This window comes from Microcebus murinus, chromosome 6 (genome assembly GCF_040939455.1).
Source record: "Microcebus murinus isolate Inina chromosome 6, M.murinus_Inina_mat1.0, whole genome shotgun sequence".
NCBI classification, from domain to species: Eukaryota; Metazoa; Chordata; class Mammalia; order Primates; family Cheirogaleidae; genus Microcebus; species Microcebus murinus.
The window spans coordinates 33,906,759-33,920,028 of NC_134109.1; the positions used below are offsets into that span (position 1 = coordinate 33,906,759).

The following is a 13,270-nucleotide window of genomic DNA, read 5'->3' on the forward strand; positions in this document are numbered from 1 at the left end:
TGTATAATTAAATTTAATCTAAAACATTGTCAAAAATTATTAAAGATCTCAGCATATTATTAAGAAAAAAAATACTGTGTCTTGGATTGTTCTATATTCTCAACATTTAGGTCTTAATATTTGGTGAATTAAACAACTTATAACGGACCTAAGTTTTAGTTTTAATTATTTCGCAGACTTTATAAATGAGTCTAGCTTATATAACTGGATTTTAATGCAGTTGAAATTTATACATAATTTATTTTGTTTTAATAATTCAAAAGATATAGATGAAATTTTTCTATCCAATTCCAGTTTTGAGAAAAACTTGTCTTCATTCAGTTGAAAATGTAGCTAACTGGCATCAAAATGGCATTAACATACATTTTATGTCTAGAATATTCTTATGATTTTTCTTCACTGAAGATTTAGGATCCCAATTTTTTAAATGATAAAATTAATATCAGTTATTTTTGATATAGAGTTAGTTAGACATATGTCTAAAAACAATAACATACAACAGTAACACTCTGAAGATTTTGCTGAGAAGGTTGTACCATGTAATGTAAAATAAATTTTACTATCCTCATCAAGAACTGTTTGAGATCACTTTTAGTCAAATAAAATTATAACATTCATAAAATTGATAGAAAAGTTGGAATTGAGGAAGACAGCTATATGGGTCCTTAAATTCGATGAGAGAAAAAGCCACAGTTGGAAAAATTAACTGTCAGTAACCTAGAAAAAATTTAGTGTGTAGCCTAACATCATAGCTAACACCATGTCTTACTAAATAAGAAGGAATGTTACTGTTAATCTTTTGATACCAATATTGGATCCATCACATAGAGAACTTGAAAGCACAAATGGCTAACTTAACCAGGAAAGGGACATTTCAGGAGTAAGCAATCACAGCAAAAACTACATTTGCTAGTTAATTTATCATATATACAAAAATGTGAGTAGCAAATAAGTGTCTAATCCTTCTCCCCATCACAATTCAGTGATAAGTTATAAAAAATAAAGACTAAGAAAACCCTGCCCTCCCTGAAAGGTTGGCATTAAAACTTTCTTTCTAATAAATTTAGATTTGTTTCCAAATATTAGGCAGCAACATTCCAAGTTGAATATGTTTGAAAAAATTTGGAATGATACTAGAGCAAGGAGCTACCCCTGCCTGGACAAGTTAAACAAAAGCCCTTTGGTGACAATATTTAGTTAATCTTGCTGTTTATTGGCCAAAAATACATTTATCCTCAGCATAAACATATAATTTTACATCTATACTGATGAGTATGCTCAAAGTAACAAGTCTACGACAAAGAAACAGGAGCTATAGAAAGTGATACCCTTACAAAGTTTTAAAATACCTATCAACATGTGATGTAGAAGTAAGACATTTTGCATGAAACCTCAATTGTCCTACTATTGGTCTAATATGATAATTAGTGAAACAATGGGTGGTAACTATCTTATATTCCATTCATTTTTCATAGTATTATCGTGCATGCAATCCAACCTTGACAAGCAGTAGGAAATATTGGTTAGTTTTCTCAGATTTCCATAGTAGAGCAGGTGTAATGTACCAAGAAACTGTACTTACTTTTGGTGTTGGGCAGGAAGCTGTAGAGAGGCGAGATGTAGCCTGAGCACGAGGAGATTCTGAAGGAGTAGTGCTGAGGGAGGCTGTGTCTCGTGGGAGCACCTGAACGCCACGAGAAATGATGGAGTCTGGAATCTGAACAAGGGGAAAAACTATGATTTAATATTCTGAAAATGCCAACAACATGTAAAATCAATACCCATGCCTGACTTTTTGTTTTGGTTGTGGGTGGGCATTCTTTGCTGTTCAGCTCTCACATATTTGGTGTCACTTCCTGTTAGGTATAAATACATCCAACAATTTGGGATAAGATAGAAACTTTGAGATTTAAAATATTTTCCCTGACAAATAATATTTCATAAAACTTTTTAATATGAGAGGTAGTATATAGCATTATGGTTAGGAGTTAAGTATTTGTCATTCATATATTTTCTCTGCTATTTAATAGTTTGAAATCTTGAGCAAGTTATTTAATTCCTAGATATTTTCCATTTCCTTTTCAGATTTGTTCTCTAACATTTTTCACCCTATATACTCCAACTTGACCTGTATGGACAGGATCAACAAGCTATTTTGTGCTTTCTGACTTCTACTTGGGTTGAGCCAGTAAAAGACACTGGCAGGAGATTATGAGGTAGAGTTCAGTAAGGTCTGTTATTTATTGCTCTGGCTCCCTCTCTACCAGGTCTCCATAGGTTGGCTGTGTACCTCAACTCAAGATCACAGCTCCTGCCAGACTGCTATTCTTGCTTACAGGTCTTTCTCTGGATTCTAATAGTACTCTTTCCCTTTGCCTTATTAGGACCAGAAGTATTAATGACTTCCACTGTTACTAGTCACAGGGCACTCCATTATGTTTTGTGGCTTTTCCTAAATTCTGTCGAAACCTTTGTAAATACTATCAGCCCTTATACACTCTTCTCAATTATTTATGACTTCTTCTGGGACCCTGATGGATATATCTTTTGAATACGCATTTCTTTTATCTGAAAAATAAGGATAATGATAGTGTCTGCTTCACTGGGTTACCAAAAGGGTTAAGATAATGTATACAAATTATTTAGCACTTCTAAGTAGTAAACATTTAATGAATGTTTGCCATTTATCAACATAGTAAAGTGATGTAATTGAGTATCACTATTCTAAAATTATACAAACATAACAAAAATAATGCAAATTATTTTAATATTAATATTTATGCTGATTATGAAATTTATTATTTTAGGCTACATATCATGTTCTGGTCTATAGAAGTGGGGATAGGTTTTCTAAGAATGGGAACTTGAGCACTGTCAAGTTTTGTGTACAAGACTTATAACATGATAAAAGAACAAGCAATTAACATTCAGCAACAAATATCACTTACTATGTGAAAAGAAGAAAGAAACAGGCATATTTTGTGACTAAAAGGTACTCCTAATATTATGCATCGTTTCTTTCTCACAAAAGACATACCACTATTTCTATAGACACCTTTATTTAGTTTCTGCACCAATATCCTCAATACCAATGATAAAGCCACCATTTCAGTGCTTGACATTTTATGTGATTTATGAACAATATAGACATAACTAGGATGAATAGCAATGGGAATTCTGAGAAGAATATTCTTCAAAATGATAAAAAATGTTTACCTCTGGGGGATTGTGAGGGTAAATGAGAAAGGGAGGCGAGGTGTACAAAAAGGATGTCAATCTTTAGCTGTGTTTCATTTTCTTTTTTTTTCCATTGCAAATCTAAAGCACATTTATTGTCTTGCATATACATCTCCTTTTTTTATATTTATTTATTTCATCATATTATGGAGGTAAAAATATTGTTAGGGTTACAAATATTGCCCCTTCCTCCCCTCCCCCCGATGTGTCCAATCCCCTGGATCATTTTCTTTTTTAAAATAAGGAGTATGTACTCATGTATTACTTGGACAATTAAAAAAATTTAGCAATTAAAACCATGTGAGAGATTGTTTCAAAAAATAAGAAGTGATCAACACACTCAGCAAGGGAGAATGAACACAGTGTCTTGCATAGAGTTGATACTTACTATTAATAGTAAGGAAGTAGAAGCATACATTAACTTTGAGAATTACAAGCAGTTTTTGAGATAGAATGAAACAAAGTCTTAATTCAGAGAAATAGTTTTAAATAGAAAGGACAGACGTTTAGCCTTGGCCTTTATTTTAGTAAAACAAGAAGCGAGAGCAAATAGGGGAAATGAGGAGTCAAAAGCAAAGGTCTGAAAATTGCAATTTAGTAATATGTGTGTGTGTATAGGAGTCAGTAAGAGAGAGATGAACCAAAGGTTTACCAAGGAGTAGTGAGAATCTACCTACAGTAAGCAGAATTTGTAGGTTAAGTCAGCACAAATGAGGAGAAATGTCAAATCACTTCCAAAAGAAACAACTTTGTTTCTTTTAGAGAACTAATCTGTATTCCTATTATGCAACTCATTGCATGGAGAAAACAATTTGTCCCAGTTGATCTCAAACCTCTTCAGATATGCAATGTAATTTCAACTGTGAATTATTAAACAATAGAATTTTCTTCATTAAGGGAAATTGTAATGGGAACACAGAACTTTCATAGGAACTGTGCTGATTCTCTATGTTGCTTTTTCTGTCCTAAAGGTAATTTGACTGGTTGGGCAGATACTTTTAAAAGAAGAATTGGAGAGTTGTATTATCAAAATCAAAATATACAGCCAAAATATTTTTTCCCCATTTGAAAGCTATGTGTTTTGAAATACCAGTATGAATACCAAAAGTAAACATACATTTATATTGGATGCCAAGGAAATTCATAAATGAGCAGATACTTCCTCTTCTAATCATTATTTTTGCCACTTAAAATTTTGATTTGAAAAAAACATCTACACTTACAAAAAAAGTTGCTGGGCTGTACAGCAGAAGTTGTTACTTGGATTTAATTTTGGGTAGCTAGTGAACAAATTTACAGTCATGAGAGTGAGTCTCCCATAGCAGCCATGTACAAAGGAGTACAGCTTGAACAGTCACAGCTTGTTAGTCTCTGTGGAAAAGGATTTTGGAGCCCTTGATCAGCTTGGTGGCCAGCTCTAACATGCATACCCTTTTCTAGCAACTTCTCTGTCTAGAGACTGTTAAGGTAGGTTACATTTTCTAAAAATCCTATTAGACATCCAAGTGTGTGATATAGGATCTGACCTTATAATAAAGATTGATTACATATGCATTTCTAAATGGGTTATTTCAGAAAATATACATCATATATCTTTTCAATGCCTCTGATCCCTCAGAGGCTGCAATTAGGTGTTATAAAAATTTTCCTAAAGAACAAAACTGTGAAACCAACACATCTTGAATTCAGTAAGGTATTTGATAACTCGCATAAAAGCTAGTGGAAAAGAGAGAGGAAGTGAGTAATTGATGGGCTGGAATGAAACTATATGTTAAGTAATTATAATAGGATGTCTGGTAGTATGTGAAATGGTCTATCCTTAAAAACGTTTTATGAGAGACTTGAAGGAAGGCATATCTGCAGTCAAGTCAGGTAATACACTGGATGGCTAACATAGATTAAAAAAAAGATCCTAGTATACTGATGGGCTGAATCCAATATGATGAAATTTATCAATAAACATGAAGACCTAAATTTAGATTAAATAATACAAAACCCCACCAGAATTTAGTATTCATATTTATAAAGAAAAATCATTTTTCATAATTTTGTCTAGATGGTGAACATGAGATCTTTTTAAATAAATGTAAAAACTTAAGTATTCATACAAGTTTTTTTTCCACAGGGAATATTTATATTATTAAAATTATCTTCCATTGCTTTAAACATTTCAGAATTTTTGTTGTTCTCAATAGTAGTCATCTATCCTTATTATGATTTGATTTCCCATACAGATTTGCCTATCAGGAAAATAAAAATCTATAATCTTGCTGATACCTGTATTCTAATATTAATTTCCTATAGTACATATAAAATACATAGAATAGTGTCTATTACGTAGTCAGCATTCTAAAAATGGTATCTATTATCATTATTAGGAGAATCTATATATTGGCTTACTATAGGGACAAAATACAATAATTATTTGTCTATTTCATAGAATTCTTACTATAAATAATAGGCATTACTAAATATATCTTGGTGTTTTATATCAGTTTTGGGAACTTAGTTAATGGACATCTATCCATAGAGATGAATGATGCATAATAAATATTATTATTAATATTTAATATGCCCAAATCCTCATGGATAAAATGAAATAATAAACCCATATATATGTGCTTGTACATTCTTCAATTGTATGACCAAAACTCTGGTTATTTGTAACAGTATCTTTTATTTCCAAGCAAATATATAGGAGTGGCAGGTTGCTCAATCTTAGCATTTTCTCTCTCAAGTTCCAAATAAATGCTCTAGTCTAGGAAGACAGATGCTTCCTAACTGCCTATGTGGATCTGACATACTGTTTTCTCCATATAGTTTATCAAGAGTAAATCACTAACTCTTCTTCTTCCCATAGTAAGCAGATTTCTTTCATCTAATGCAGCTTAGGGAACATCATTATTGTTTTGGATTTCTCCAGAAGATTTAATTTCTGTCAGTGAGACGCGTTTTTATATTACGTATTTCCAAGGGTATATTCCCTTTTTGTCTTAAATTCCCTCTTTGCCTGCCATTATGACTTCGAGTTTTGAACCTACCAGTTGCCTTGAGACTGTAAAGCACAAGTTGTCATTTTCGGATTTGAATCTTGTCTTCTTGAAAAGACATCTATTTTGTAAATACAGAGGGGGCAGGATTTATTTTCGACCTTCTCCTTTATGTCACATTTTCCAGCTTTCTGTCCTCTTGAATCAGGTTTTCACCCAAATATAAAACTTCAGGGATTCTTATTTGATATATTTTAGTCATTATTAGGAAGACTTTTCATCTCTTTCATCAGACAACATATACTGAGGTTGTTACTTAAGATGCTTTTGGTTACAGACAACAGTGTACCCATCTTTATCTCTAATTAGCTTTTTAGAAAAGGTAATCTATTGGCTCATGTAACTGAAAAGTCAAGAAGTACACATAGTTAAAGAAGGGTTTGAGTGAGTGGTTAAAACAATGTTACCAGGACCCAATATCTCTTTTTATATCTTCTGTTTCTCAGGATTTCCTCTTTACTATTGGTTCCATTATGGCAGATATTCCTTTCATGGTTCCAGGATGGCAATGAACACTTAGGGTTGTATATTTCATCATTAATGTCCAGTAAGAAACAGAGAATCTCTGTCCCCAGTAGTTCAAATAAAACCTAAGAAAAGAAAACCACTGGCTCTGACTGGCTTGAGTTACATGCTCTTTGAACTATGAATAATGCCTGTGCCTAGTGAAAAAGATAATGCTGATTATATGTATGTATATGTATGTACATATATATATATGTATGAAGGCAACCTACCCTGGCAGTTTAGTCACTTCTACCCAAACTACATGATTAGGAAATGTGGTATACTGTTAGGAAGAAAGAATGGGAAATGTCTGCTGAAGAGGCAACTAACAAATGTCCATTACAAGAGGCATTTCTCAAGTCTCTTTTCCTGCTGAAACAGAAAGTTAATCAGTTTGGCAATAAGTATAATAGTACGCAGATCATTAGTAACTATTGAACTGTTAGTATACTGATCAGGTTTCACTTTCTTGATTGTAAGAAGTAGATAATTGAGTTAGGAAAGTAAAGAAGTAACAAAAAAAGCAACTCTCTACTGGGACTGTGAACACTGCATGGGCTGGAACAATCTATTCATATTTGTATTCTGAGCACCAAGCATAGTGTTTGGTACCTAGAAAGAATTCTGTAAATATTCAGCTCTGAATTTCCAAAGTTTATAAAATCTTCCCTATATATGTCATCTCTTTGCTACAAATAATAATCTCTTGTGAGATACAAGGCAATTATTATTATTTCCATTTTATAAATAAGAAACTGAAGCTTAAATATTAAATAATTTGTCCCAAATATTACATTATTCCACATTGCTCCATATGCTTCAGAATGTGACCAGCTGAGGGAAATTGTGATTTTTCTTTTCAATAGGCAATCAGATCCTCCCTTTTGAAATTTAATTTTACATTGGTAAATTTTATAAAAACCAGCCAAATAGTATATACAGACATTTCCAAATGACTGTTCTCACGTAGAGATCTTCTGACACACTGACAACAAACCAGGTCATTCAGAGCCAGTGGGGCTCATTAATGAAGTTAGTGACAGATAAGCATTCAAAGTTAATATAGATTCTTTAAAAGCATCAAGAATATTAAAGGCCTTCCTTTTCATTATTTTCTGTTGTTTATTTCTTCCTTTTCATTCTTTTCTATGATTGCCAAGTCTGAAGAATAAGAGCATTATACTCTTTGATATATCACTCTGATTATAATTTGTCAAAGGAATCGCAAAAATCTGAGTCTACTCACAAAACTGAACATCTGTCAAAAAGACCAATATTAGGTAATAAGTAGTTAATAAATGAAAAAGTCCTGAGTGATGCTATATGAGAACATCTAGTTATAAGAGTTATATAATCATTCTCACCTAGCCCCTTCATAGAATTAAGCCCTAATAATTTTTCTCCTATAAATCTATTAATAAAATGGTATTAGTTATGTACAATCCTTGGGAGAACTGAAGAGTCGCTCAAATAATTTTCAGTGTATACTCTAAAATTCAGAATATGATAACTTAAAATCTTGGTTATGAATATGGAAACTTCCAGTTACTTTAGTTTGAAAACCAGAATGATTATTATAGCTGTTGTGGTTGCTTTATGAGATGAGAATACAAAAGACAGACAAGCTTCAAGTTTGGTACATTATGGAATATTCATAATTCATAAAACAAAGCTATATGTGGAAAATTCAAATACTAGTCATCAATTTATATTCACTAATAATTTAACTAAGATTTAAATTTTCTACTAGGCCTTTGACTAACCCAAGTTTATTTCCAGCCAGGTATGGCTTTGAATATAGGTTAAAGACATCATCTGGTAGTATATCTCCCAAGAGACTGCTAATGCTATATTATTGGTTTTTTTTCTGTCCAAATTCCAAAGTTTTTTTTTCTTCTTCTTAAGTATTTAAAGCCACATTTCACTTTATTATTTGTTTCTCCCCCTCTCATTTCTTTTTTTTTTTTGAGACAGAGTCTCACTTTGTTGCCCAGGCTAGAGTGAGTGCCGTGGCGTCAGCCTGGCTCACAGCAACCTCAATCTCCGGGGCTCAGCGATCCTACTGCCTCAGCCTCCCAAGTAGCTGGGACTACAGGCATGCGCCACCATGCCCGGCTAATTTTTTGTATATATATTTTTAGCTGGTCAATTAATTTATTTCTATTTTTGGTAGAGACGGGGTCTTGCTCAGGCTGGTTTCGAACTCCTGACCTTGAGCAATCTGCCCGCCTCGGCCTCCTAAAGTGCTAGGATTACAGGCGTGAGCCACCACGCCCGGCTCCCCTCTCATTTCTTATCCACAATAGGGATTCAGACTGATTCTTTTTGGCAGCCATAGTCCAAATTATCATTGCTAAGTGTGAATTATGAGTTATACTTATTAGTTTAATCTTTTCCTATCTGGCAATGTTTGCAAACTATCATTCAGCCAGTGGCCGAACTAATATGTATCCTTAAAAGTTGTTTCTGAAGATTAGGAATGACAAAATTTGTATCAAGATTCAACTCTACAAATGGTTGTAATGAGAACACAGTGAAGAAAAAGAAAATGAGATGCAAAATTATGGGGAAAAAATAAACAAGGTTAATAGAGATCAAACATTAGCTTGACCAATCTGTGTAGATTTTACAACTCAAAGTGATCCTCTAATGGGGTTATCTTAATTAAGCCCAGCAATTTATTTAAAGATATCTGATGAAATTGCTAAAACAAAAATAAATTCTGAGCAATAAATTTCTTTGAAGTCATGGGATAAAAGTTCATTGCCACAAACTATGGAATCTTAATGATAGCAGAGTATGTTAGGCACAGGAGAAACTCTATTAAATTCCCTGATGGAATAAAATCAGTGGAACTTACACTTCTATAAGAAAGCATTGCTGAAGATCCATTGGAACAGAGCAACACATATTCTACAATATGTTATAGCCTATCTCCAAGGAGAAAAAGTAGGATGTATGTTTGCAAGATCATTAATGCAAAGCCTCTTGTCTTACCCGTTCATCTGTACTGCCTGTTGAATGATGGGAATAATTGATGAGGCCAGGAATGGGCTGCTCACCGTGTGCCATGATAACAGCAGGACTGGTGTAGAATGGATGCTTCTAATGCACAACACATAGCAACTATGAACATAGTGACAGGAAAACATGAAACTATACAAGCAAAATGATTAAAAAGAAAGTGAAAACAAATGGAAAAATGAAATGTCAAAATTTTCCAAATGTCTAGATTTCATCTGATTTTAGACTAAAATCAGTTTAGATTTTAAAAGCTTAGGCTTTTTTCTTAAGATTGAAATTGATGGTACTTCTTACTCTTAATTAAAAGAGTTAAACAACATATAATAATTTTTAAATGCCCATATTTCACCAATAAATTTCATTAAAAAAATCACACACTACTTAATAGCTTTAAGAAAGTACTTAATGACCACTGAATGGATCTGGAGACAGAATCATCTGTCATCAGTGAAGGAACCACCTACTGGTTGCCTGAGTGAATACTTCAAAATAATTTCTCTATGACTCTGATCTACATGTTATATTAAAAAAAAAACACCTCACTATGCTAATAGCCAAAATATCTGGATGATTCATAAAACTCTAAATTACTTCATGTAGCAATTAAAATTTCAATCTTTATGATATCAATCAATGAACAATCATCATTCCTAAAAATGATATGCTATTTTCTGAAGATATTAAAGCATACTAGGTGGATTTTACTAGGTATGGATAATACTATAAACTATGTTCTATGACTTTAAGATGACTAAATTTACTGAAGTACCTCACAGTACTACATTTACTCCCAGAATTGCCCAAAGAGAATTTGTAATGCTTTTGGTATTGTACTAGTAATATTTGTTACTTTATTAAATTAAAAATATAGATATATTCATTTCCTCTCTATACCACTAGAATAATTTGTGTCAAGTAATATTTGAAAAAGTGCTTTGTTAAGGAAAATTCAACAATTGCCAAAAAGCCTTGTCTTTTTGAAAATCTTTACTAATCTTTCCAAATTCATTTCTTGAATTATCTAAGAAGGCTTTATGGCTTCAGTTTGTTATTTCTTTAAAAATTTGTGAAGTTTTGATTATATAAACATTGTATATTTGATATGTCCACAAAAATGACATTTCCAAAGAGTTCTAAATGCCATAAAGCTTATCATTGCCACTATTATTTCAGTAGGTAACAGTGTATCCTTAATGCCTCAGAGCTCAAAAAAACTTCAATGCCTTCAAGAAATCTACATCAAGAATGAAACATAATGGTGGAGTATCATAGACATCTCTGTTCTTTTTTTAGGATGCCATGAAGAGGGATTAAATTTATGGAGGGATGGGATGGAAAGAGAGATGAAATCAGCACATTTACCTGTGGGTCCTTTAGATCTCTGAGTCTCTCTCAGCAGGCTTACCTTGGCAGCAATAGCTGCTGCAGTTATATGTGATGAGGAACTATCTTCTGTTGAAGCAACACCACTGTCTTTTTTCTCTTCTTCCTCTTCCTCACATTGAACCCCTTTGTCTTCTGTCTGTTTATGGGGGCTGGTTGTGGGAGGAGGGGAAAGAGGAGGTGGAGGGGAAGGCAAATCTTCAAGTTCATCATGCACCTCCTTTACTTTTACAATGGCATCACGTAAAAGGTCAATGGCATGAGGTAGAGCTGGCAGTATGAACTGAAAGCATTCCTGTACACAAGAGGAAGAAAAAGAAATTAAGATGAAGCACTTTTTTAGTCATATAAAATGGTGGCAGTCAAATCGAGTTGTGATGTTGGATCTGTATTTCCCTCATCAATCTCAAGAATGAATCATATTTAAAGCATTATCTTTACAATGTGAAATATGAAGTAAACAAGGCATATATTACAGTATTTTCCATAAGAAAAGGACTACAGTGTTATAAAAACACACACTCCATTTTTTTAAGTGTAAAATTTCTATACAACTTTGGAGTTTAAAGATGCATTATAAGAAAGGTAGGAAAAGTAGGAAAGAGTTTTTACTTTTTCAGTTAGAGCAAGGCACTAGAACTAAGAACCCACATGAGGACCAGATATTTTGTTCAGACTACCATCATAAAGTATAGCTAGGCAACATTGTACAGTATATAAAGAATAGAATTCAGCTTGTAAAGAGCACTGCATAAAAGTCAATATATTAATAATCTGCTGCTGAGGTGCACAATATTACCTGTAATGTATTACCAAAAGAGAGCAGGCAAGAACTTAAAAGCCAGAACATAGGGCCAGATATGTTTGTGGAATAGCTGGGGGGGGGGTGTCTCTCTTTTATATTTAAAGCAAGATCTTAAAAGCTAAGATCTAAAGAAGTATCTTTAACATTTGTAGAGGGTTACTAGAATACCTAGGAAGATGCCTAATGTTTTGACCTTTCTTTGTATGGCAAAGTAAGCTTAGTGTTTCAAGATTGTATAGTAAATAATTTAATGTTGACCAAAGAGAAGTCTAGCCATTACCTTTGGATTCTGGGAGGAGATCTCTAGGCCCTCAGAATGTCATGCATAATAGGAATGTCTAGTTTGCCTGAGAACTCTGGCCACCAGGCAGTCTAACAATGTGATTTATTCAGATGGCTTTGGGCAACATGGTATCAGTTTTGTCTCTGTAAGGAACTTGACACTAAAGGCATTAGCCTCACCTCCAGAAAGGACTAGACTAAAGGTTAGCCACACTGGCAGTATGTGATTGGGTCCCAATAAAAGCTCTGGACATCAAAGGCTCAGTCAGGTGAGCATCCCCAGCTGGCAACACTCCATGTGTATGGTCACACATCAGTGCCAGGAGGGTAACACATCCATGACTCCAAAAGGAGAGGACAATAGAAGTTCCTTGTTTGGTACCTCTCTTAGACTCTGCCCTATGTACTTGTTCCCTGGGTGACATTAATCTGTATTCTTTCCTTGTAGCAAACAATAACTGTGAGTATAACAGCTTTCCAGGAGTTCTGTGAATCCTAGTGAAATATTAAAAATGAAGAGTCCTAAAACAGACTCCCCTGAATTTACAGCTGATGTTAGAAGTGAGAGAAGCCTTGTGGAGTACTCCAAGTTTGTACGTAGCTATTTTGTGCAGTAGGCTAAAATTCTTTACAGTTGGTGTCAAAAGTGGGAATCACTAGAAAGATCCTAACTCACTGAATCACGTATCTTGGGGAGAGGAAGAAAGAGAGGGTAAGGAATGATGAGCCTTTGATCCCTGGATAAACACAGGGTCAACCACAGTATGTAATTGCTACTATACTGCTATCAGTTACTGGAAACAAATCCTAAGGAGTAGTCTCACTGAATGCAAAAAGAAATGTAAAATATCAAGAAACAAGGGGGTTAGGATTCAAGATGGCTGACTAGAAATGCTGGATGCCAGTTCTCCTCAAAAAGAAGAACAAAAGTTACAAGTGAATAATCATAACTTAAAGAGAATATCAAAGGAAGAGCGCTGGA

The 13,270-nt window shown here is 33.7% G+C and overlaps 1 protein-coding gene across 15 annotated transcripts in view; it reads right to left on the bottom strand.

Moving 5' to 3' along the window:
- GPHN (gephyrin) overlaps nucleotides 1–13,270 on the bottom strand; it is a 540,115-nt gene that overhangs the window by 196,173 nt on the left and 330,672 nt on the right. For 9 of the 15 annotated variants that reach the window (XM_020285734.2, XM_020285732.2, XM_076003938.1 and 6 more), the window contains 2 exons: nucleotides 11,224–11,496; nucleotides 1,583–1,717 (listed from right to left, as the gene is read on the bottom strand). In XM_020285734.2, the coding sequence (XP_020141323.1) occupies nucleotides 1,583–1,717; nucleotides 11,224–11,496 (408 nt within the window). Of the gene's footprint in view, nucleotides 1–1,582; nucleotides 1,718–9,791; nucleotides 9,900–11,223; nucleotides 11,497–13,270 lie in introns of all 15 variants that reach the window. The other 6 variants (XM_020285731.2, XM_076003933.1, XM_020285730.2 and 3 more) reach the window with 1 other exon arrangement.